The sequence below is a fragment of the Chelon labrosus genome (assembly GCF_963514085.1).
Source record: "Chelon labrosus genome assembly, chromosome: 14".
Classification (NCBI taxonomy): Eukaryota; Metazoa; Chordata; class Actinopteri; order Mugiliformes; family Mugilidae; genus Chelon; species Chelon labrosus.
Genome location: NC_140347.1, coordinates 4050581 through 4075160, shown reverse-complemented (window position 1 = coordinate 4075160; position 24580 = coordinate 4050581). Strand labels below are relative to the sequence as shown.

The 24580-nt window shown below is 42.9% G+C and overlaps 1 protein-coding gene across 1 annotated transcript in view; it reads right to left on the bottom strand.

The window, feature by feature from the left end:
- The window catches only part of col12a1b (collagen, type XII, alpha 1b), a 108885-nt gene that overhangs the window by 5007 nt on the left and 79298 nt on the right, over nucleotides 1–24580 (bottom strand). The window contains exons 53-72 of the mRNA XM_084560728.1: nucleotides 24043–24195; nucleotides 22729–22803; nucleotides 21057–21196; nucleotides 19777–19900; nucleotides 19550–19693; nucleotides 18420–18584; nucleotides 18297–18335; nucleotides 18068–18206; nucleotides 17133–17275; nucleotides 15969–16078; nucleotides 10708–10866; nucleotides 9576–9653; nucleotides 6598–6684; nucleotides 5430–5483; nucleotides 5043–5138; nucleotides 3494–3547; nucleotides 1592–1645; nucleotides 1437–1490; nucleotides 1139–1210; nucleotides 1026–1061 (exon numbers count right to left, since the gene is read on the bottom strand). Of these exons, the coding sequence (XP_084416854.1) occupies nucleotides 1026–1061; nucleotides 1139–1210; nucleotides 1437–1490; nucleotides 1592–1645; nucleotides 3494–3547; nucleotides 5043–5138; nucleotides 5430–5483; nucleotides 6598–6684; nucleotides 9576–9653; nucleotides 10708–10866; nucleotides 15969–16078; nucleotides 17133–17275; nucleotides 18068–18206; nucleotides 18297–18335; nucleotides 18420–18584; nucleotides 19550–19693; nucleotides 19777–19900; nucleotides 21057–21196; nucleotides 22729–22803; nucleotides 24043–24195 (1976 nt within the window). The remainder of the gene's footprint in view (nucleotides 1–1025; nucleotides 1062–1138; nucleotides 1211–1436; nucleotides 1491–1591; nucleotides 1646–3493; nucleotides 3548–5042; nucleotides 5139–5429; nucleotides 5484–6597; nucleotides 6685–9575; nucleotides 9654–10707; nucleotides 10867–15968; nucleotides 16079–17132; nucleotides 17276–18067; nucleotides 18207–18296; nucleotides 18336–18419; nucleotides 18585–19549; nucleotides 19694–19776; nucleotides 19901–21056; nucleotides 21197–22728; nucleotides 22804–24042; nucleotides 24196–24580) is intronic.

Here is a 24580-nt window from a genome sequence, read left to right as displayed (position 1 = left end):
CTACTGGACTGACTCACTCAGTTCACATTTCATGTATTTTAATTATCATTATTTCATATTTGCATTGAATGTGTTTGTGGCGCTTTCTATGTACAGTGCAGCTTCACAATTTTCTACATTTCTGCCTAAAAATGACTCAAAACATCAGTGAAAGTCCTGAAAGTAGACAAAGAGAAACCAGTCAAACAAATAAAAGAGAAATATTACACATGTATTGTTCATTATTCAGGAAAATGAGTCAATATTACATCTGTGAGTTGCAAAGTAAGTACACCTCTGGGATTACAAGTTGATTTCAGGGTCAAATTAGAGTCCATCTGTTCAGACATGTTTCCAATCAATGTGATGAGACTCAGGTGTTACTCAGTGCCTCGTTTAGTCTCAATCTGATCTTCACAACACATGTTTAACAATTTAGGGAACTCCATCTGAGCCCAAGAACACAAGTGGTTCTACAAATGAACGGTTGAAGAAGAACAAGATGAATGTTTAGGAACGGCCAAGTCAAAGTCCTGACCTTAATCCAATAGAAATGTTGTGGAAGGACCTGAAGCAAGCAGTTCATGTTCTGTTCTGAGGAATGGGCTAAAGCAACTGATCAGCAGTTACCAGAAATGTTTAGGGTACAGCAGATACTGGAAACAAGGCTTCACAGATATGTAATATATTGGCTCATTTTACTGAAAGAACAAATACACAGGTTTGATTGGGTTCCATCTGTTTACTTTCAGGACTTGTTTGATAATCTGCAGATGTTTTGAGTAAATTTTATGCAGAAATGTAGAAAACTCTGAGGGGTGAAAATACTTTTAACCTTTGATGATTTAAAATCTGAAACTCTCTGTCACATCTTATTAAAGTCTTATTAAATTAACCCAGTTTGCCACATCTGTCAAGTGTCAAATTACTTAAACTAATTTCCAGAAAATTCCTCAAACACAAGCTGCAGTGGACATTTCTTTCCTTCTTTGGATTACAACGTTTCATATTTTCAGATAAGGTAATAACAGTTCAGGATCACTCACTCTCTCTCCTTTGTCTCCCTTGGGACCAACGGCACCCTGAAACCAGAAGAACAAGACTATTAACACCACTCAACACGTCTAATTAACGCTGCCATGAACGTGAGGACACTTACAGGAGGACCAGAGTCTCCAGGGTTTCCTGGTTTTCCTGCACCACCTGGTATTCCTGGAGATCCTGGAGGTCCCTGCAAGGAAACATCAGAAATATTCTGTGACTGACTCTCAGGAAAGTACAAAGCTCCTTGATCTGTACAGTCAGTTGTGAGGTTCCTCTCGATCCACAAGCCTCTTTCTCTTCTAAAACTGGCGCCAGTTTGTCCTTGAGCAAGGCGTCTAAATGCTTCGTTCTCAGCCGGCTCTTACGTACCTTGCTGACCAAGCCAACATGTGTCGAGCCATTAAAAGTCTTACCATGGGCCCCGAGGGGCCTCTGGGTCCAGCCGGTCCTTCCTTTCCTGGAGGGCCCTGGAAACAGAAGATCAGAGCTGAAAACCCTGAATTGGTGCTGATCATGTTAAAAGAATCTGGAGGATGGTTGCCATTAAAACCAGCCTGTCTGCACTCACCCTCACTCCAGCTGGTCCGATTGGGCCGACAGCACCAGGAGGACCGGGTGAGCCCTGGAAACACAAGTAAACATCTCAGATCAGAGCCAGTTTTATATCCAATGTCCTGAAATGTCACGTTTGCTCCGACTGACCAACTTGAACGGGTTTGTCGGAGCTCTGCATGTCCGATGCTAAATCTCCTTCTTTGCTCTCATTTGCTCAGAAACCCTGCTCACTATTTTATTGTCTCTGGTCTTTGATGCCGTGGCATAGCATTTACAAGGAACATAATATATTCCAGATCCGTTTTATTGGCCATTATAACCCAGAGCCCGCGTGGTCTGCTAGTCATTAAATGCATGTTGCTATAGCATCTGCTCCAACACCATCACCTGCAGCCCGTCCTTCCATCAACACCAACCACTCAGAGGTTTTGTTTTACTGGAACAAACAGCTGAATAATCAGTCTTACTCATGAGTGTGCAGCTGTAGCCGAAGGGTCACGGGTTTGATTCCCCACTAGTCCTCCTCTAGTGTCTTTGAGTGAAAACACAAGACATTTTCTAGAGGTTGATGTCGGTGTCACCAAATGACCTGTACGACTTTTTGGAATCTGTGCTTGAAAAACTCCAAATCAGTGAATCGGAAATGACTCCACATGTGCACGGTCCAAACAAGAAACTGGACACCTGGGAGACTGTCCATGTCGTTATCATCAGACCATGGTTAGATATGAAAAACTCTTTACTGGGAAAAAAGGGGCAAATATAAGTTTATCTGAAGATGACTGGTTAAATATATGCTGGACATGGTCAAAATATTAGATGACAGACTAACATCTAAAACACTTCTACCTGCGCTACTATGGCGATCCACTGGTCAATGGCCAGCGACGTATTGGGACACCCTGGTCTAAAGAATCTCAAAAGATTCTTCAGCAGAATCTTTAAATAAATAATCTATAAAGAATCTCTAAGGACTCTCTAAAGATCTTTCTATAACCTCCAAATCTCTGTAGAATTTTTGCAGCCGAGATAGACTGTCCAATGTTAGCATGACACCTTGAGCCACAATGGCGATATCATATTAATAGGAGATACAGCAGGTAGAAAAAAAATGGAATTATCTCTATATAAATACATGTTGTTTGAGTCTGAAGGTGAATTTCCTGAAGTTTGCTGAAGGGCTCTGGGAGATGAACTCTGCATTAAATTCTTTTGAAATCCTCCAAAGCTGAAAGAACCTCAGTTTCTTCTGATGGCATCTATAAACAGAGTTACTGGATCGTATCTCCACAGAAGGATGACAGAACTCAGAGCAACAGAAAGCTCCACAGGCCTGGAGGCAGCTCACCATGTTTTTAGGTGTTTCAGGTGTTGCCACTATCTGATCTAAGCATGAACTTTAACCTCATCTGTCTTCACCTCCTGACTTCCATTTCTTTCTACCTCATAAAACGTACATAGAGATGAAAACGCTAACTGATAATCTCATCAATATTTCAGCCCCAGACAGATGCTGTTCAGAGGTTCAGCAGTAAGGTTCTTTACTTTCTTGCCAACGAAGTCTAGATGTCAAACTTCTCCTCCAGCTCCTCATAGATTCTCAGATAAAACAGCCCGCATTAAGAGCTAAGAGCAGGACAGGATGCAGCAGCCGATTGAAGGCCAACGCTTAACCAGCGCTGTTAATCAACGTGACTTGATCTTGGCTCATTCGGCGCACACATTTAATTTAAAAGTAATATTCAGAAAACCAGCAGCGGACAGAGAGACGCACCCCCGCTCCGAATTCTCCCCAGCTGGAAGAGCATCTGCCACGAGCGAAGGTGAATTATCCTGCTGATCCCGTTTTTTTTTTTTTTTTTTTTTTTCCTTTTTCAAATACCAGAAATATTTTTGAAAAGGAGGCTGCACTTACTTTCTGTCCAGGTAGACCAGAGTCGCCAGGGTCTCCCTTTGGTCCAGGACGGCCCTGAAGGCAAAAAATAGCAAAACAGTAGAGCTGTGATAAATGTGGGCAGGGGTTCATCCACGTGTTTGATCAGAATTCAGAAATACAGATAATCTGGAGTTAACCTGAGACATCAGCAGTCTAAGTCCTGAAAACTAAAATCTAATTCTAGCCGCTTATTTTTCACCCTCTTAAAGCAACAGACGTCTCTAACGAATGTTAATTCTGTAGATATTGTCAGATTACTGTTCTCTCTGAACGCCGGCCATTTCACAGAGAAAAGAAGTGTCTTGTCTGGCTTATCTGCACTATCTTGCCAGTTCATTAGGTACCCAGTGAATGCATTCTAATCTAAACCCTCCTCCCTGACTGTTCAAAAGTTCAGTTTAAAGGCGGTAATTCAACTGGATGATCACTGTGGAGGATGGAGTTTGTGGTGCTGTTAAACTGGAATGATTTGGGGAGGTGATACATATTTTGGAACAACATACGAAGATACTGATAGTTCTACAAACCACAGCCTCCACAATGAAACTTCTCGTGTGGTACCAGTAGAAACAGCATTATCATGTTAGCGTGCTGCTGTTAGCATTTAGCACAGTTTTTCATACCTTTTTTTTGTCAAGAATGTATAATCTCGTTTCTGTCATTGCGTCCAGCTGTACGTTAAATATAAGAAAAAAAGTATAATTAACCTGCACTTAACATGACCCTGACCAATGCATGTGATTCTGCGCAGACATACGGGGACAGTGGGATTACCAGCCCCAGCCTTCAAAATGAAAACAAGCTCTCTCAGTTATTTTAAACTGACGCTGAATACCAGAACCTTCATGAAGAGAAGAGTTAGAGCGGGACTGTTACATTAGAAAGCATTCACTAGTGTACCCAATGAACTAGCAAGAGAGTTATATCAACATGTAATATTGTTTATCTTATCAGTTATGAATCAAGACTTCAAGATCAAGTAGGTCATTAAAAATGACGCAGGCTGCAGCAGATATTTCATCTTCTGCTGCTCGTCTCATTTTAACGCTGAGAACTAAAGTTTCTTTTGCTCATGTAGCTTTCAAGAATTAAACCTGATGTAATTCTGATTTAAAAAGACAAAAGCAGGATATAGAATCCACACATGAGACTTTTTTAAAATGATAGTTATTAGCTTTTTTTGCTTTTTTTTTGTTTTGCCTTCTAGGCTTCGTGAATCGTAGCTGGAGACCTATCTGCAGGCTTGAAACCAGACAGACAGATCAGATGTTTTTTTAAAAAAAAGCTTAATCTGCAGCGTAACAGATCAGGTAAATTATGTAAGAACGTCCATCTGACTTTCTGGAGGCGAACCGAGGGAACATTTCTGTCTCATCCTCGAGATCCAAGCTGTGATTTATCAACATCCAGTGAGGGTCAGACATGAAAGAATGTAATTCTCTGCCACAGCTACTCCCCAGCTTGTAAATTTCCCTTCATGATAAATCTCCAAATAATCCCCCTTCTCCCTGTGTGTTTACAGACGTACAGCCTCTCCTGGAATCGACATCCCGCTGGGACCTTGAGGGCCGGGCAGACCCATGGGCCCAGGTGGTCCGTTATCTCCTCTAGGGCCGACCGGTCCCTGTGAAAAACACACAGAGAAAGAGAGAGAAAGTCTGATAAAGAAATATTTTCTCAGGAGGAGTTTGTTCAAGTTCAAGTACGCTACTGTTGTAAACTGTGGAAAATAAAAAAAAGCGGGTAGTAGACGAGGAATCGGACTGGATCTCCCTTCATACCAGGGACGGAGAGCAAAAACCACTTGCCCAATAAGTGGAATCAGATGTGACGGCTTTTTCTGAACAGCTGAGGATGTTTTGTGTTAATGAAAAGGTGAAGCAGCAGGGTTTTCTTTTTTTAAAAAGGTACTTACAGCCGGACCGGTCTCTCCTCTTTCACCTCGGGGTCCTTTGCTGCCAGGGGCGCCCTGCAGAGAGAGGAACGTTTGTTATGTTCAACTCAACAAAGACGAGAGGAGACAACGATCCTCGAAAAGCTGGTTTCACGTCCTATATTACTCATCTTTATTTCTTCTTCCTGGTCTAAAGGTGACTCCTACATTAACCATAATGCACCAACGCTGCTTATTTACAGACACACAAACTGAGATCAGATCTCAAGTGCTGGCTGGGGACGCATGTGGAGACACATTTTAATTAAGACCAGGTGGAGACACAGGGACTTAGAGGTGGACACTTCTTACCTAGATGTTCTGAACCTCAAATCTCAGGGATTTAACATCCTGACAGTGAGCTGGTACTTACATTACTTTTCGCCGTTGACTCGATTGAAGTAATTCGGGACTTTTATTTGTAATGGAACATTTTTCCACTGTGGGGTTGCTACTGCCTAATGCACCAGTAAAAGCTCTCCTCTGGTTATTTTTGGTTATTAATACGCTGTTTGTTGTACAGGGGAGACTATTGCACATTAACAGCAGCACATTAACCACAGAGGACCTCTCTGCAACGCCTCATAAAATCTTTACAGAGAGGGGAGAAGGTAAAGTGTGGAGTCTGTCTGACAGTTAATGGATGAACCTCCTCCTCCTCCTCCTCCTCCTCCTCCTCCTCCTCCTCCTCCTCCTCCTGCTGCTGATGGAAAGATAAGCTGCTCTTATTCTAGATCTTTGGTGTTATCGGCTTGAAAAGACCAAAACCTGCAATGTCTCTCAGCTATTATTCTGACTCATGAATCAGTTTGTTCGTTTCTGCAGATGATCAATTACACATAAAGATTGAGACGTTTTCTGACAAATATCTGTGAAAACACGTAAAGTCAGATCTCATCTGGAGTAAAATAACAAATAATAAAATAAATTCCTCAAACTCTGACTTTGTTGCCTCAAAATCTAGAGTGTTTATTTTAATTGGTGGAGTAGTTCAACCTGGACTAAGCTAAAACCAAAAGCACATGAACGAAGGTCTTCATACTTCCTGCTAACTTTTCAGTGGTCGGCTTTGAGCTTTTACATTAATGTTGTACAGAAATAAGAGGTTGTAACAGACACTGATAGGAGGTGATTCTGAGGTGATTCTTACCACTGGCCCCTGAGGCCCCGGCTGCCCGTTGGCCTCTGAGGTGCAGGTGCAGGAGTTGGGAAGAGAAGGACACTTGAGTTCATCTCTCTGGAGGAGAAACAGATGAAGTCAACAATCAGAAGATGAAACCAGAAACAAGAAAGACAAGGCAGGGGCTATGTTCACATGGACTCTAGTTCTTCTTCCACTAATCAGAATAAAAACCTCAGACTGATGGATGAGGAGTAGAGGTTCTGGTGGTGGTAACCATGGTAACCTTTAGTAATCATCACCAGGTGAGGAGTTTCCAGGAGGGACAGAAACATGGAGGTAGAAAAACAAGATGAACCAAGATGGAATCCATGTGGACAGAGACGTTGGAGACGTGGAGACATCTTGGTCGTCTTCTAAGACTCTGGACATTCAGGACTGGAGAGAAATTTTGTCTTCCGATCCTGTTTCACATACTATTCCTCCTAGTTCTTCTTCTTCTTCTTCTCTTTCATCCTCCTCTTGCTTCTTCTCCTGCTTCATCTTCACCTTCTCGTCCTTCTTCTCCTTCTTTTCCTCCTCCATCTTCACATCTTCCTACTTCTTCTTCTCCTTCTTCCTCCTCTTCCTTGTTTTTCTCCTTCTTCTGAACCCCTTCTCCACCATCTTCTCATTCTTCTTCTTCTTCTGCTTTTCCTTCTCCTTCTTCTTCTCATCTTCCTCCTCCTCATTCATCTTCTTCTATTCTATTTCCAGCAGATCTGATGCTTGACTGAATCCTACATACATTAGCTACTGAGTAAATCTTCACACTGCAAGAAAGGAATCATCCACGACTTTCAAGTGATGTAACTGTTAAAGGTTCTAACTCGTCGTCATTAGCAACAGATTATTTCCTATTTTGTCTCTTTGCGTCCTTAAAGAAAGTTTCTCCAAGCTGCACATCAGTCCAGAAAGAAACCTCCAGAAACAAAAGGTAAAATATGTCATCAGAGCTGCAGTGATCAGCTGATTTATTGACTTGCCAGAGGTCTCCTACGGCCTCTTACATAACAGGGACTGGATGTCTTTTAGGTTTGTTTACAGTGAACACACATTTTCTGAAATATTCATTTATAAGATAATCATCTGTCCTATGTCATCCTGGTTTGGATGAGAAGCCCCGGCTGTCTGGCTGGATATCCCCACAGACTCAACAGCGACCCCCTCGTTTTAATAATTGTCAGCAATCGGTCCAATGAAGCAGCCATTCAGACAACAGTCCGGTTCTGGAGCCCAGTGCTCCTCAGACAAAGCTTTACTTGTTCCAGCGTCTCTGGAGATCTCTGCTGGGACCGAACTGAGACAAAGGCCAGAGTTTTAAAATCTCACACCGTGGCTGCAGACATTTGACTGCACCGAAACAATGCTCCTCTCTTTTTTTAGTCCGCCGAGACCTCAAGGAACACCAGCATGTGTTTAGTTGAAGTTTGTGTTTAACGAGGATCGACTAATTTTTTGCAGCCGATCACCAAGTGCCGATTGCATGAAACGCTATTTGCCGGTTCTGACTAATTTCTATTCAGAGTGTGGTTTAAATAAGAGGTAAGACATTTTCTGCATTAGCTGCTGCACGTTCTGTACACCAATCAGCCATAACATTATGACCACCTGTCTAATATTGTGTGGGTTCCTCTTTTGCATTCTTGTGCTCCCCAAGAAAACATGATCCATCAGACCAGAACCACCTTCCTCCTCCACGTCTTGATGTGTCCATTGTAGGAGCTTCCATCAGAGGTCAGAGGTCAGAATGGATACCCTGAATGGTCAGAGATCCACTCTGACTCCTTTTTGCCAGAACCAGAACCACATGGGTCAGACTCAATGATCCTGGCTCCGTGACCCTGGTTCTGGTTCTTCTCCTTCCTTGGATCATTGTTGATAGGTGCTGACCTGGAGATGTTCTGACCTACTCATCTATAGACATCACAGTTTGTTTCTTGTCAAAATCCCTAAAATCACATTTTGTCCGGGTTCTAACATCAACTTTGAGGGCAACATGGACAGGCCAGGTTATTCAGAGAGGTGGCCATCAATGGCAGAATCTACAGAAGTTTCCTTTTAATCCTCAAAATCGATTCTACAGAATCTCCTGAAACATAACCTGCTGCATAAGCACCTTACATGTGTTGGCTGACTCACTCTAGCTCCATGTATCATATACACCCTGTTTATTATTCTGTGCGATTCAAGCAAGTTCTGATTACGACTTCTTTGATCTGCTGCTGCTGCTGCTGAGAAAGTCAAGGACGTGCTCCGGCCGCTGACAGCCGAGCGTTACAGTTTTACGAACACACACTCGTCTCCATGTCACCGCCATGAACATCCAATTACTTTAAAGTGCGACTGAACGCTGGTTACGTCTGGTTACCGGGAACGTCAGAGGAAAACCAGGTGGTCAGATTCTTTAAGAAGATGAACAACGTCCCCAAGATGCAGCACAGATGTGAAAACAAACACTAGCAGGAAAATATGCACTTACACACCAGCAGATGTGAGTTTTCTTCTTCTTTTTTTTGGATGCAGAAATAATCTCAGGACACTGTATAAAATAAAATACTGCCTTGTTTTTTCCCTTTGAGCCTCACTTGTCAAGATGACCTCACTGCTGTGGCAGCGAGCAACAGCGTCTTCTTTACTTAAAGACTAAAAAACATTGAAAGCATGTGTCTAATCAGGACAGTTGAAATCCACAAAGCGTGCTTTATCTTCCCATTATTTTGATTTTTTTTTTAGTTGAATTCAAAGTATCAGGGCAGAAAATCTGTTCCTCTGCAGTCCAAAAACTTCATCAGCCATTTTTACACAGTGTAATCCAGCCAGGGGGGCGGCCCCCCCTTCACACGGTTGATTATCCAGACATTAAAGATGAAGCCACAGCCAGTTTGTTGGAGGACGTTGACCATATTAAGCTCAGAGGCTCTGTGTTCCCTAGAGGAGGTGGTGTTGGTGGTGTGGGGTTCCCTTACCATTGACGGCAGGTCACAACATCTGTCCCTGCTAGTCCACGCCAAGTTGCAGACGATGTCGAACATCTGGAGCTGGAACTGTGGAGAAAGGAGGGAAGAAAAAAAAAAAAGCGAAACAAAACATTGGAATGGAGTTGTGTCTGTGATACGCCCTTCATAGTAGAAGACTCCAGCATAGGTCATCAGCCATGAATGGAACGAGCGGTTCACATTTAAATGCCCTTATTTTAGTTTTAATTCACTAAAACCAGTCATTCAAATCATAACTAGCGTGAGCTTAGAGAGGAACATCTAATCTGATTAATCACATACAGATAAAATTCACCTTTACAATCTCATTTGTAAGAGTAGCGGCTAATGCTAATTCGTTGCGTAGGAACAAACATATAAAGCCTGATGATGATAAACGGGAAAACAATAAAAGATATTTTAATAAATCTGACTTCACTGAATGTAAGTTTTGATTTTTGATATATTTATTTTTGTTTTTTGTGTTATTTGCAGTGAATGCAACATCAGCCATGAATAGAACGAGCGGTTCATACTCAAACAGCCTTATTTTAGTTTTATTTCAATAAAACCAGTCATTGAAAGCCTAACTAACGTTAGCTTAGAGAGGAAATAAAATTCACCCTTACAATCTCATGCGTTGGACTAGCAGCTAATGCTAACTCGCTGTGTAGGAGCAAACATATAAAGCCTGACGACGATGAACTGGAAAATAAATAAAAGATATCTGAATAAATCTGACTTCACTGAATGTAAGTTTTGATTTTTGATTTATTATTGTTGTTTTTTTTGTGATATTTGCAGTGAATGCAACATCAGCCATGAATAGAACGAGCGGTTCATACTCAAATACCCTTATTTTAGTTTTATTTTTCTAAAACTAGTTCAAATCCTAACTAGCTCGAGCTTAGAGAGGAAACCAAGCGTATATCTACTTTAATTGCATACAGATGACAATAAATTGCATAAAAAACATATTCTAATAAATCTAAGTGTAACTTATTATTATTATCTGCAGACCAACATATTCCTCCTTGAGTCGTCTTCACGTCACTAGAGGTCATTTAGTCAAGGATTCTAGTTGAAGCTTCCCCTCCTCCTCTCTCCTCCAGAGGTCACTTACAGTTGCTGACTCTCCTTTGGAGCCGATGGACTTGGACATCTTCCCCAGGACCTGGTAGCCATCGCTGGACGTGTTCCCCGCGTCCTTGATCTTCTTCTCAGCCACCTCTTGGCAGTCGATGTTGAGCTTGACGCCGGTGGGTGACACCAGGATGTGGAGCTACAGAGAGAAAGAAAAAAAGAAAGGAGGGGAGTTTTACTGGCACCATCCTTTGTTCCACGACCAAGTCTGAGAGTCTGGCTTCTATCCTCAGGGTCTGTAAATTATTAGGCTCGTGTGAGAGTGTGGCTGGACGGGCTCGAGGCTGTCTTCGCTGTAGTCCTGTTTATTGAAACGCCGCTGGAATGTAAGAGAGTTCACGCAAGGGAAAAGCTCTCGCTTCATTCAGAAAGAAGACGTCCTCCATGAACACATTAAGGTTCAAACCATCAAACAATGCTTTGGAGTTGAACTTTAATCTCATTCTTGCTCCAAATATGAATAAGTCAAAATGAAACATCACTTTTTTTCATTCCACACTGTCATATGTGTTTATTCAAATGACCTGAAGTTGAATATAGCGGCTTTTAAAGAGGTTACTTTATGAATAAACCGATAAAGATGCACCAGTACTCTCATAGCTAAATTCAGGAAATCTGCAAGTATGAAACATAAGAGAGCCAGAGTCTGACTCCACCTTAACTCCCAGCTAATTTAATAAAGGCCAATGCTAGCAATCAGTGCTTTAATCTGGAGGAAAAAGAACTGATATCGGGTCAATACGATGAGTTCAGGTATTGGAATCTGTAAAATTAGTTGTCTCGCAGCAATTCAACAATAAGTTTCTGGAGGTTGTTATGAAAACAGATTCCAGAAGCAGCTGCTTTACAGAAATAAAACTATTTACTGCTCACATCTCAAAGATTCCTCCGCTGAATCCAAATATTCCAGTTTCAGCTGGGAGTTCACATTTTCTAGGTCAGATCTCCTCAACATCCCTGTCGCCGATGGACACATTACGTCTGTAAAATAACTGGGGCCGCTCTGCTCTGCCCTCCAAAACCACAGTTTGGATTTCTCTCGAGTTCCATCTCATGTCGTCATTCTGTGGTGAAGGAACGAGTGCCGCCTTCAGCCACAGGACTATTTCCTCGAAGCCCGAGGCCAGTCGGAGGGAGTCCAGCTGCTGGCGGCGGAGACTGGTCGAGTCAGAAACGCAAAGTCATGTTTGACAGAGCACGGAGACGCCGAGACGTCCAGAAAAGTGTCTGTTTACACTGTAAGACATTTATAGGACGCGGGTCAGCAGGTTGACCTCAACGCCTGAACAGGAAGCACTGATCATGTTCAGAGGACATGGATTTTAAAGGTCAGTAACAGGACTGAGTGTAGTGCTTCATTCAGCTAAAGAGCAGTTGGAGGATGCGGGCATCGATCCCGCTGCCTCTCGCATGCTAAGCGAGCGCTCTACCATTTGAGCTAATCCCCCAGTTACAGAGAAGTGATAAAATAAAGGCAGAGCTGAACACAGAACTGAGAAGAGAAACAGGAAGAGAAGAAAGTAAACAAACAAAAAGTCACCAAGAAACCATACAAGTCCAGCTGTCCTTGTTTCAACTTTGTTTTTGTGGATATACCATGACCTGGATGACTGAGAACATTAAAATGTCTCCACGACAACATGATGATCTGGAATAAACAAAGTGTAGACCAGCATGATTTAAGAGAGGACAGCCCTGTACGACCGTTTGTAGTTCATCCTAGCTTCCTAGCCTCCCAGCTAACAGTAGCTGTTGCTAGCTTCCTAGCCAGAATCCAAGGAGCCGTGTCCACATATTTCTGGCAATACCACGTAAATCCCATTTGTTCAGGTAACCTCCAAAAAAAACAAACAAACAAAAACAAGCTGAAACGAGGGCAACTAGACTTGTAGGGTTTCCAATGTCCAATGGATATACCGTGACCTGGATGACTGAGAGCCTTCAAACGTACCAGGTAATGACCGGCATGAACCACCTGGATACAACTTTTTGCTGCTTTTGTAGTCATATATTGTTTTTAGTTTTAGTATGCAGTCCTTCAAAGTCGTTTCAACACAAAACAAAGAAGAATGCTGCCTCCTAGTTAATACTAGCTCTTCCTAGCTTGCTAGCCTCCCAGCTAACAGTAGCTCTTCCTAGCTTGCTAGCCTCCCCGCTAACAGTAGCTCTTCTTAGCTTCCTAGCCTCCCAGCTAACTGAGATTGACTTAATTTCATGTGTCCGGACCTTTAGGTCACGATTGCTATGGTTCAATTGACGATTAACTGTCACTCAAATTTAACTTTTGCAGAGGTTCTTTAAATCCTTGCATTTCAATGACACTGACTAGCTGTAGATAAAGAGTTGGTGTCCTCTCAGATGCCTTTACACCACAGAAGAAGAAGAAGAAGAAGATGACTGTGTTTTTAAAGGGCATGCATCGTCAAACGATTGGAAAACGACGAGGAAACGCATCAAAGTATGACATCTCTGTTGGTTCCATCCAGATGTTTTTACACAGGAGAATGGAAACAATTACAAAAACTGATCGCGGTCGGCTTAAATTATTCCGTAATTAACTGTGACAGACCTACTGTTTGTATCCTCAGCCTCAACGTGTTTGCTAACGTCTGCAGAGTCCAGACGATTCATGGAATTACTGAGCCTTTTTTAAAAAACTGAACTATAATTCTTCTTTGAAAAATGTTTTTTTTTAAGTGTGGAAGCAGCGTTTGAGCCACAGGAGGAAGTTTACGCCATCTGTGCTGAGCCTCGCGTTGATCTGCTGCCACTCACGCTGGATTTATCTCTCAGGACACAGAGCGACACTAAAGCCGAGTCCGATAAGGTTTCATTTTCAAACATTTGGGAATATTAATCTCTGGATTTAAACGGAGGAATTCGGAGACGTCTTTGTGCAAATCATTTAACAAACGCCGGAGGAGCCAAGTTAGGTCAGGTTGTGCTCGAAGTTTCCCAAAGAAAACCTGCCTCGGTTATAAATAAAGACAAATATTTACTGATCCAAAGGGTCTGAATGTTTAAATCCAAACTCAAATGAAACTCAAGAAGCGTTCATTTGTCTTCATCCATCTTGTTTTTCCGTCCTCTGTTCTTGTTGTTCCAGCCGCTGGCCGGCAGCTCGATCTGTTTCTCCTCAGTCGGCGCTGATCATTTAATCCCTAGAAACCTTCAAGTCTTTTTCAAAAATTCATCCAGAGCTGAGTTGGCTGTTTTTAAGTTGTTTTTTTGAAGGGGAAGGAGATTAGAGATGACCCTGACATCTATCAGCAGCTCTAGGAACCTTCAGCCAGGTTCATAAATAATTTTTCTGCATTTAAATCTTAAAATCGCTTCTTCAGCTGAACTGTTTTTCTATGATTGCTGCTGGAGGCGTCCGACCTGCTGCAGTGCCCATGAGCAAGAAAGCGAGGTTTACAGCCGAGCCTGACCTCTGAACTCTGGGAAGAGAAGAATTTCACCTCAGGGATCAAATCTGTCTGAATTAAGAAGAACCGAATAGTACCGACTAAAACTGATCCTGACGTTGGTGGAAATGTGTCTGAGCTCAGAAAGAGTCTGGAGAGACACTTAGACAATCAAACAACATTTCACAAATCAATCTTAATTTGAAGGATCTGATTTTCTGAGATCATTTTTCTTAATAGTAATCATTTGATTTGACCAGAAACTCCAGATTAACTCCTAATCGGACCTCGGTGAAAGTAGTTCCCAAAATCAACGTTCAGATTGAAATTGATCTGGATTTGATGCATTAAATCCTCAGACTGTTATATAAACACTCGCCTTTTCCTTCATCCTCTCGGTAGAAATCACGTCGCGGTTTTGAACGACAAATCTTGCGAGAAAAACGAGATTAGTCGACGTATGAGGGACGATCCAGAACGTGACAGGAGCGCCAGGACTGAAAGATGATTGGATTTAAAAAGTATGATGACAGAGGAGAGCTGGACAGAAGGAAAATCACATCAAAGATGAGAAACCAGAGGGAGAAGATGGAGGAGATGCATGTCTGGGTTCACGGAAATTCCCTTTTCAATCAAGAAAGTTAAAATAAAAATAAAAGTTGGTCGCACTGAATGATGATCTCCTACTACCACCTCACCAAACATCCACACTAACCGACCAGAGTAACACAGCAGACATGTGATTCTTCTTCTTCTTCTTCTTCTTGGATATGTGGCAGCTTTGTCGCCAGCCAACCTCCATTATAACAGAAGAAGACGTTTTGACGCTGCAGTGACGTGGTTTTGGTTTAAACTAAAGCAAATAACTACAAAAAATCAGACTTGGCTGAAGCCTGATGTTTTTTTTCATTAAACGTCTGGATGTCCTGATACCGATCAGGACATCCCTAATATTTACTCCTGTTTAGACTCGTCCTCTTCGTCCAAAAGATCTTCTTCATCAGTAAGGAATTCTAGGTAAAATACAGAGGAGCAGCAGGTTCTCTGCAGCCTGAACCACTGACTCTCTCTTGTTATTGCAGCGTACAGATGCACGCAGGGAGGTGAACCCCCGCCACCGCCCCCCCCTTCCTCCCTGCTGGCGCGGCTCAGCTGCTCTGATGTAATTGTTTAATAGCGAAAGCAGTGACCCAATATTTTCCAGGCGAGCGTCCCAGCAGCGACTGCCGATCTTTTTGTAACAACCCCCCCTCCCTCACCCCCCATGAAACGTTGTGGTATAGCTGCACGGCCGTCCACGCTGCTGCACATCCTTTAAACCAGCGTCGACACCAGCACCACCACTCTGACAACACATTCGGTCTGACTGGAAACAGCTACCAGGCAAAGAAAAAAAACAAAAACATCCCAAATGCAGCCCCATAAAACCCTCCACCGCCATGATCAAACCAGAATCGTTTCGTCTTGTCTAGCGATTGTTTTAAAATCCTACAAGAAGCTGCAGATGATCTCCTCCAGTCCAGCGTTTGAACCTGCAGACGAACCATCTGCTGCCTGAAATATACAACACATCTGGAATCTCAGGCATGTGCAGGATCTGTTTAACCTCGGGACGTCCGGTGAGAGCAGAGCAGAGCAGAGCAGAGTGTCGGCATTTATATATTTTGAGGATCGGACGAAAAAAACACCCAATAACTCATTCGCTAGAGACACATTTGGCTTCGGCTTCAATCTCTTCAACTTAAAGACGATTCACATGGTCTGCAGGCAGAGTCTGCAGCCTTGTCTGCCGCCGACGTCATGAGAGGCTAAGTGTCGCACTGAGGAGCTTTACCTTGTGGAAGCTTCCGTGGAAGATCCTCTTCACTGGGCTGCTGTCGAAGGTGACCTTCTGGATCTCGCCACGCTCGTCTTTGTTGTAGAAGGACACGGTCTGGCTGGAGGCTGAGGCAGAAGGAGATTAGACGTCAGTGTCTGCAGCGGCAGGAAAAACACTTTGATTCAAAGATTCAAGGAAAATACTCCGAGAGGGTCCGTGCACTTTTGTGGTATTTCAAGTTTGTTTTTAAAACCAGAAACAAAAAGTGGAAAAACAACTGTTAAAGACACTTCGTTTTCTTTCTTCAAACGTGATTTAAACGTCCTAGCCTCCCAGCTAGAGTCCTACACATCGGCCTTTTATCGTGGCTGGTTTTGTGTTCGTTTGCCGGTTTTTGAACAACTTCTAGGCTGGAAACCATCAGCTGGTTCTGGCAGCACTGCTCCCTGATATATGCTCCGACCTTTCAAAGTCTACAAACTGTCTTCAGGATTGAGTTATTTTCTCAAATGTTTCCCCTTAAATGCCAACGAAAACATCTAAAATAAAGACTATTGCACTTGATGGGTTCCTAGAAGACGGTTCATCCCAGTCATCATGTGGTGCTGGAGTGGACGATGCGGCAGGAACAGCTTCAAGAGTTTCTGTCTATTTTTATTTTGGGTGATCTTGAGAAACCCAAAGAAGATCTTTCCCTCACAAAAAAAATTTAAGGTGGGGAAGCTGGCCCAGCATCCAGACTACGTACGGCATAGATTTGACCCAGACCTAGGTGTAGGTGGACTGACATAAAGGGTCCATGAATTGTGAAACAAACCCTGACTCCCCACCAGTTACTGGGAACCGAAGAAGCTACTTGGATGAAACACCTTCAAGAAACTTAGATCTCAGGAATATTTCTGAAACGTCCTTCTACTTCCCTGGCATTAGCTTCCCTTCCTGACCCCAACCTACGGTGGACAAACCCTACAACACCAGACGATGGACACCACGCTCATATCTGTCCTTATCTCAGCCTTTCTTCTACCTGAGCCTCAAAGACAAAGAGTTATAACTAAAACCAAAACACCCTGGAGGGTTTCTGATGCAGCCCACGACGACATTAGGTGGACATTTATTTTTTGTTTGCACCACACATCCAGCAAGTCCAAGGGTAAGGGAAGAGACGCTGATGCTTACGATCAATGGTGACGCCCGTCTCTGGCTTGTGATCTTTGGTCGACACCTGCCAGATGTCGAAGGCGTCTTTGGGCGAGTCGGGCAGGAGGCGGAACATCAGGATGATGGTGTAGGCATGGGGAAGACCGTCGGGGTGGATGTCCCTGTTGACGGGGCGACAAGAAAGAGGGCGTTAGATTTAAAGGGTGGTCAGATCAGCTCCTAGATGGACCTCGTTAGTGAAGGGAGTTTCCAGGTTCAACGGAGAAACTAAAAAGTTTCATAATCAAGTTTCAGATCTCTTTTATAAACATATGTGCAGCAGCTTTCAGTAAAACCGGGCTTTTAATATCGATTTTCCAATTCAAATCAGTCTTTATTTGAAAGATGAGAAACTAGAAGGAGATTGTGGAGATACCACAAGTCTCTGGAACCAGTTTCGTCACAGAAACATCTCTAAATAAACTGATATTGAATTGTTACCCGGCCGTATACATGACTAATCTGATCATCATAGGTTTTGTTTGTGGCGATTTGAATAATTCTTTTTCAAAACCAAGCAGGATGTTTCTCATTTGTCCTCCTCATGTCACGACACATTTTTTAAATCAGACTTGTTGAGCATTCAGAAGTCTGCTGCTGCTGCGGCTGCTTGCTGTTTTCGGGATGATCTGGGAGGCAGCCAGCGTTTTGCGGTCGGTGTCCTGACTCGGTGTAAGAGGAGGCCTCGCAACGAAAGCGAAAAGCCTCTTTTAAGTGGCGCTGCAGCCCAGTCCGGCCTCGTAAACCCACAGAGCTGGTGTGAAAAGAAGTGAGCTCAGGCGGTCGGAAGCTGCTGCACTCTGGGAACAAGTCTAAGGTTTAAAAGTCTGCAGACTCACCAACATATTACCTGGTTAGGTTTGGAATTTAAGACTTAATTCAATAAAGTCCTTTTTATCCCGACTGAGACTCACGTGGTGGGCTGGCTCAAGAAGGCGTTCTTGTGAAGCCTGTAGGCCGTGTAGCTGTTGAAGGAGCCGGGCTCCATAGAGACGCCTTTGGTGGAGCTGTAGGTCTTCTCGGTCAGGTTGAACGCTTCGAGCATCCTGAAGCCTGAAATAACAGATCAGGAGATTTGTCTTTAAAGGAGAGATCTCTCTAAGGAACGTTTATGGTGAATAATAATGAATTATTCATGTTTACCAGGTGAGGTAAATCCATTCAGGAAAATCAAGGGACAGGCTGTGGAGGAGACACAAGTAACGTTAAGACAAATATCGCCTGAACGAAGCCTGAATCTATTCTCTGCTGAGTTTACAAACTGACATGAAGTCGCCGTTTCACAGATGAAGGTGATCAGGTTTTCCTTGATGGTGTCGAAGGCATCAAAGTCGTCCACCACAAAGACGTGTCTGTCGCTGGGTTTGCTGCCAATCTCCTGCAGCTCCACGAAGTCCACGTCAGCGACACCGATGGCGAAGACGCTGTAACCTGAGGAGAGACGGTCAGAATGACAGTCAGCTGATTTTTCATGACGGAAACGATTACATTTCTACTTTTCTACATTTCTGAATAGAAGCGACTCAGAACAAGTCCTGAAACTAGACACGGAGAACCCAATCAAACTAATGAAACAGATATATTATAAAATGAGCCACTCTTACATATCTGTGAATTGTACAACTAAGTGAAGCCTTGTTTCCAGTATCTGCTGTACCCTAAATGTTTCTGGTAACTGCTGATCAGTGGTCTACAGCAGCTTGGAGGAATTTTAGCCCATTCCTCAGAACAGAACCATCTCAGTTCTGAGATGTTGGTGGGTTTCCTCACATCAACTGCTTGCTTCAGGTCCTTCCACAACATTTCTATTGGATTAAGGTCAGGACTTTGACTTGGTCGTTCCTAAACATTCATCTTGTTCTTCTTTAACCGTTCTTTTGTAGAACCACTTGTGTTCTTGGTTCTCGTTGTCTTGCTGCATGACCCAGTTTCTCTACACATTCAGCTCATGGACAGATGTCCTGACATTTTCTTTAAGAGTTTCAGAAATCAGTGGTCCAACCTTTTCCAGCCTGATGAGCAACAACAACTCTTTTTCTGAGCTCCTCAGAAAGCTCCTTTGTCCGTTGCCATCATACACCTCCACAAACATGTGTTGTGAAGATCAGATTGAGACAAATCTCTGATTTATTTAAACTAAACCAGGAACTGAACCACACCTGAGTCTCATTACATTGATGGAAACACTTCTGAACACATGGACTCTGATTGGACCTGGAAGTTAACTTGGAATCCTAGAGGTGCAGCTAACTGATACTAATATTGGCTCATTTTCCTGAATAAACAAATGCACAAGTATAGTATTTCTGCCTCATGTGTTTGATTGGGTTCTCTTTGTCTACTTTCAGGACTTGTGAAGAAAAACAAAAAGCTTTAAAATGACAGGTCACGCTTACCTGCATGTTGCAGCCGGGCGGCGTTCTTTTTCACCTCGTCCTGAGAGCGTCCATCGGTGATCGCTACCACCACCCTGGGGACGTTTCTCCTCATCCCATTTTCAAGAGAAAAGGCCTTCTCGTAGGTGTGTTTCAGCGCCATTCCTGCTCAACAAAACAAAGCCGTCAGAAGAGCAGCTGCTTCGCGGCCTCACCACCGTCGTTGCAGCACGAGTGTGTGATCGAACCTGTCTTGGTGTTTCCTCCTCGGTAGCGAATGTGGTGAAGTGCCGCCATGGCCACGCCTTTGTCCTGGTAAGCGTTCAGCCTGAACTCAGTCTTTGCTCCGTCGCTGTACTGCACGAATGACAGCTGTGTGGAAAAAAATCATGATTTATCATGACAAGAACATAAAAGTTAATCAGACAAAGCAGCAGGTATGTTCCTGCTTCGCTACAGACACAAGTAAGACTATCGCAAGGAGAAAACACAGCAAACAAGCAAGAAGTTTACTCTCATAAGCAGGAAAAGAGAATAACAGAAGTCAACCAATAATTGTGGGACACACTCTATGACACACAAAAAATTAATAAAAATGTCACATATGAAAATAACGAAATCACCAAGCTTGTTTTGCAGGAGTTTGTGTCCCTAACATCAATGTAGATCAGTGGTGACCCACCAGTAACAAATATTTGACCTCCAGACTTCAGCTGAAGTTTGTCTTTGACATTATTGTTGGTTTTCTCACAAATATAATGCAGGGAGACATTCAGCTGCAAGTTCTCTCAAAGTGCAATATTTAATGTTTGTTTTTGGGTTAGGGAGTCAGGTAAGAACCCCTGTATTTTATTCCATATTAGTTTGGTAGTCAGTTAGTAATTATGTTGGTTAGTTGGTTTGTTTAGCTATGCTCACCCTGAAGATATAAATGGAAAATAAAGATTGTTTTGGACTGCAAACATTTGCCGGGCCAATCAGTTTGTTTGGGGCGGGGCTTTATGTGGGGAAATTTAAATACGTGTCAACACATAGTGATATTTTTGTTTTTTATTAGAAGATCAAATGTACCTGTAAACTTATTTTTCTTAATCCAAATGGAACAAAAATTGGAAAAACTCCTTTTTTTGACTGTTGTAACATCCAGTATACCTCCGTGAGATGATTTTAACTCCGAAGAAGGTCTTATAAGTTCAGAAAGCTGCAGTTTGAGTCTTAAATTACATTTTTGATCGTCTCTGTGACGTTTTTTTAAAATATCAATTCACATCCACTCAATATCTTAATCATCTGCTTCTTTACAGGTGGACTCAGAAAATGATTTACATTGCCAAAAAAGCTTTTATTTCATTTGTAGATCTATTTGTGTTTTTCCACCTTGCTTCTATTTGTCTTCATTGTTTGTCGTCAAGCGTTGCTGACTGAATTCTATTTTTTTATTCGCACTGATTCAAGAATTTATTCATCGTGTTATTTGTGAAAACAACAACAGAACAGTTGCAGCGTGACGTCAACCTTCGGTACAAACCTGCATCCCCGAAGGGCCGATCACGTCAAACGCTCCGATCATGTCTTTGACGAAGTGCACCACCTTGGTGAAGCTCTCCTCGCCGATGCTCCACGAGCCGTCGATGAGGAACACCACATCTGCTTTGGCACCTTTGCAAACTGATGAGAGAAAAACAAAAAAACAAGTGAATGTGGATCTTTAAAGTCCACCGGTCAGTCCTCAGGGCAGCGTCGCAAACACCAGCAGAGAAAATGGCATAATTATTGTTTGTGAGCTGCATAAAAAGAGTCAGCTGAGAGCAGAACAAAACGATGGAGACCAATGACGGTATGGTAATTATGGGCTTCACTGATAAAAATAATACCGACGAAACAAAACAAGCAACATTTGGTCACCAGAAGGGCTGAGCTCTCGTTTATGGCTTTCACTCCGTTGAACACGAATCTCCCTCTCAAATAATCTTTGCCGTATGTGATGCAGCTCGCTCTGTGATCATCTCTGTCTTTCCCTCCTGCTCGGATCCATAAACAAGTTTCACATAACACCGAAAGACAACAACAACAGATTCCTTGGACTGGTCTGTCTTCCTTTTTCAACACCTAAGCTGTCGGCTCTTCACGAGCCCTGCGGCGCCGGCATCCACATGTGGTGGCTCTTAATTCACTGCTGGCCGCCGCCAAAAACATCTGCATGGAGGAGTTTCCACTGAGCGTAAGGACTCGATCCACTCTGATCATCCATGTTTTCTGGCTGAGGTTCTTGAATGTTCCTGGAGGAAGTAGTAACGAGGATAATTCAGCTGAATGACTCCATTAAAGATGAAAACCAGCGAATGTTCCTGTATTGTCTGTGAAGGTTCTCAGTCATCTGGACCTTGTTTCATTGTTTTTTTGGATATGTCCCTGTGTTAAATGTGTGGAGTAAAAAACAAACACATGGGAACTTTTTTTATGAGATCCTGGAGGGCTCTTATCCTTCTTCCTCCATAAGAGCCTAGATGGTTCTTCTTCTTCCTCTACAAGAGCCTACGGGGTTCTTCTTTTTCTTCCACAGGAGCCTAGAGGGTTCTTCTTCTTCCTCCACAAGAGCCTACAGGGTTCTTCTTCTTCTTCCACAGGAGCCTAGAGGGTTCTTCTTCTTCTTTTTCTACAAGAGCTTGGAGGGTTATTCTTCTTCTTCTACAAGACCCTGGAATGTTCTTCTTCTTCTCTTTCTTCTTCTACAAGACCCTGGAGGGTTCTTCTTGTTCTTCTCCTTCTTACGAGGACCCAGAGGGTTCTTCTTCTTCTTCTTCTTCTTCTTCTTCACCAAGAGTCTGGAGGGTTCTTCTCCATCTTCTTCTACAAAAACCTGGAGGGTTCTTCTTCTTCTGGTTTGATTGGCGGTGGCCAGCTTCCAGGTGCATTAACACCACCTACCAGACTGGATAAGTTCTTCCACCACAGTCTGTGTTTTGTTTATATCTGAGGTCACACGGTGATGCATTCAATGCTCCCTGATCAGTCCGAATAACATCATTAATCAGAGTCAAACTCATTAAGTCAGAACTATCAAGTCCAACATTTGCATATTCTGGAATGAAGAACATTACTCTCCAGTTGAGAACATGTTCAAGTCATAAACTCAGATCCTCTGGACAAATGTTTTTCACCCAAATAGATCAAATATAAAAGGAGTTTTATGGTCTTACCTGCCCATGCAGGAGGGATGGTAGGTAGAGGCGTTGGAGTTGGTGGGAGAGTTGGAACTGGAGTTGGCTTCACCACTGAGAGAAACAACAGCAGTTACAAACCATCTTCAACGCTCCAGTCATAAACACAAAACAGCTGTAAACACGTCGCATGATGAAGTCATTGTTTTGGAGATAACTCTTCATATGACAGTAAAAGCGGGCGTGTTAGAGCGAAGCTGCTTCTCTCAACAATCACATTCTTTCTCTTTTTGTTTTCCATCTCAGACAAGTTTCATTAACTTTGGTCCAACTCATTTTACAAAATCAGTTTTCAGTTCTCAGACAAACATTCAGTTCCTTTACCAGCTGTAATATGTAATAGCTGCGTTATTGATCAGTTAATCTGATTGGTATTATCTGGTATCTATTAAACTCCCTATGGACAAAACTAACTATCCAAAAATATGGTCCCAAGGCTCTGCTACACTTTTTAAGAGCTTAAGTTGCAGATATGCATTAATAATAAAATTTGTTTTCCAATCAGCTCCATCTTTAAAGACGTGACAAACACATCAACGCAGCAGTAAATCAAATCCACAAAATTTGTCCATCTCATCCTCTTTCTGATGGTTTTAAACTAGATCTTTCTGTGAATGGTCTCTCTGTTGAGCAGCAACTTCCTCCTGAATTTGTGCCCAAGCAGCTGCACAAATATTGAACTGGACTAGGAGAATCACACGACATCTGTGTGTGTTTGGACCAGTGTTTCTGGTAATTTGCTGTGTAATTTAGATGTTTTACAAATTACAGACACAACCGATTCACTCAGGATTAAGGTCACAGGCGACGACGCAACTACAGCAAATTATTAAAGGTCCCCTGGTAATAACTGACTAATGGAACAAGCTCACTGACAAACAAACTCCCCAGGAGATTTAATCAACTAATTTAAGTGGCAAACTTTCCAACAAAGTTAACACAAATAACTAAGCAACACACACAGATATAGAGAAGTCCCGTACTTCATTGTCTTGTCCTTAAAGAACCCTGATGTGTTTAGTGCTTTTTAACAGTAATTTCTAATCCCTGCTCTCTAAGAAATAGGGTTAGGGTGAGGGATCAATGAGTGGAGCAACGTTTTGTCCAAACCCGGAGCAGAAAAGAACGTCAGCATTTAACTAAAACCTTTGATGCATTCAAGCCAACTTCAGTTTTGTTTCAGACTTTTCTTTGAGACAGACTGACCTGAATTTTCTTCTGTGTCCAAAGAGTAAACCCTCCCCTGTGAGTGCAGTCCCAGGTACGTTCACATTTCACACATGCAACACTTACAGGTGCGCTCGTTGGCGCTGACTCCTGGACCTTCCAGGTTTGGGGTCTGTACGAAGACGGTGGCGGTGTACAGGGCGTCGGGGGAGAGCCCGTCGAAGCAGTACTGAGGCATGCCGGCGGGGATGGTGATCTCATGCTGTCCTTTACTGGAGGCTGCAGAGGAACCAAAGGAAAGACGAATCAAGTCACAGCAAACTGGATCAAGCTCACTGCAAACGGTCCATTTAAACCTTTTCTGGGACTCATCAGCTGATTCATGACCTTCAGACTGTTCCAGACGACCTTATAAAACACAGCCAGAAGGTTCTCTGTCGTTCTTTAAGCTCTGAATCATGACAACAGATTAATATAGAGCTGACATGATTAATTGTTGTACATTATTTGCATTTACAATGACTCAAAGATCACTTCCCAGGATCAAACAGCGAGGGGCGCTGGCAAACGCAGCATGCATGACAAACAGCTGGAGAGCTTTCACTCTGCAGAAACTCTGGGCTCGTTTCTCAGCCGCTTGGATGTTTGGATTTCTGGACAATAA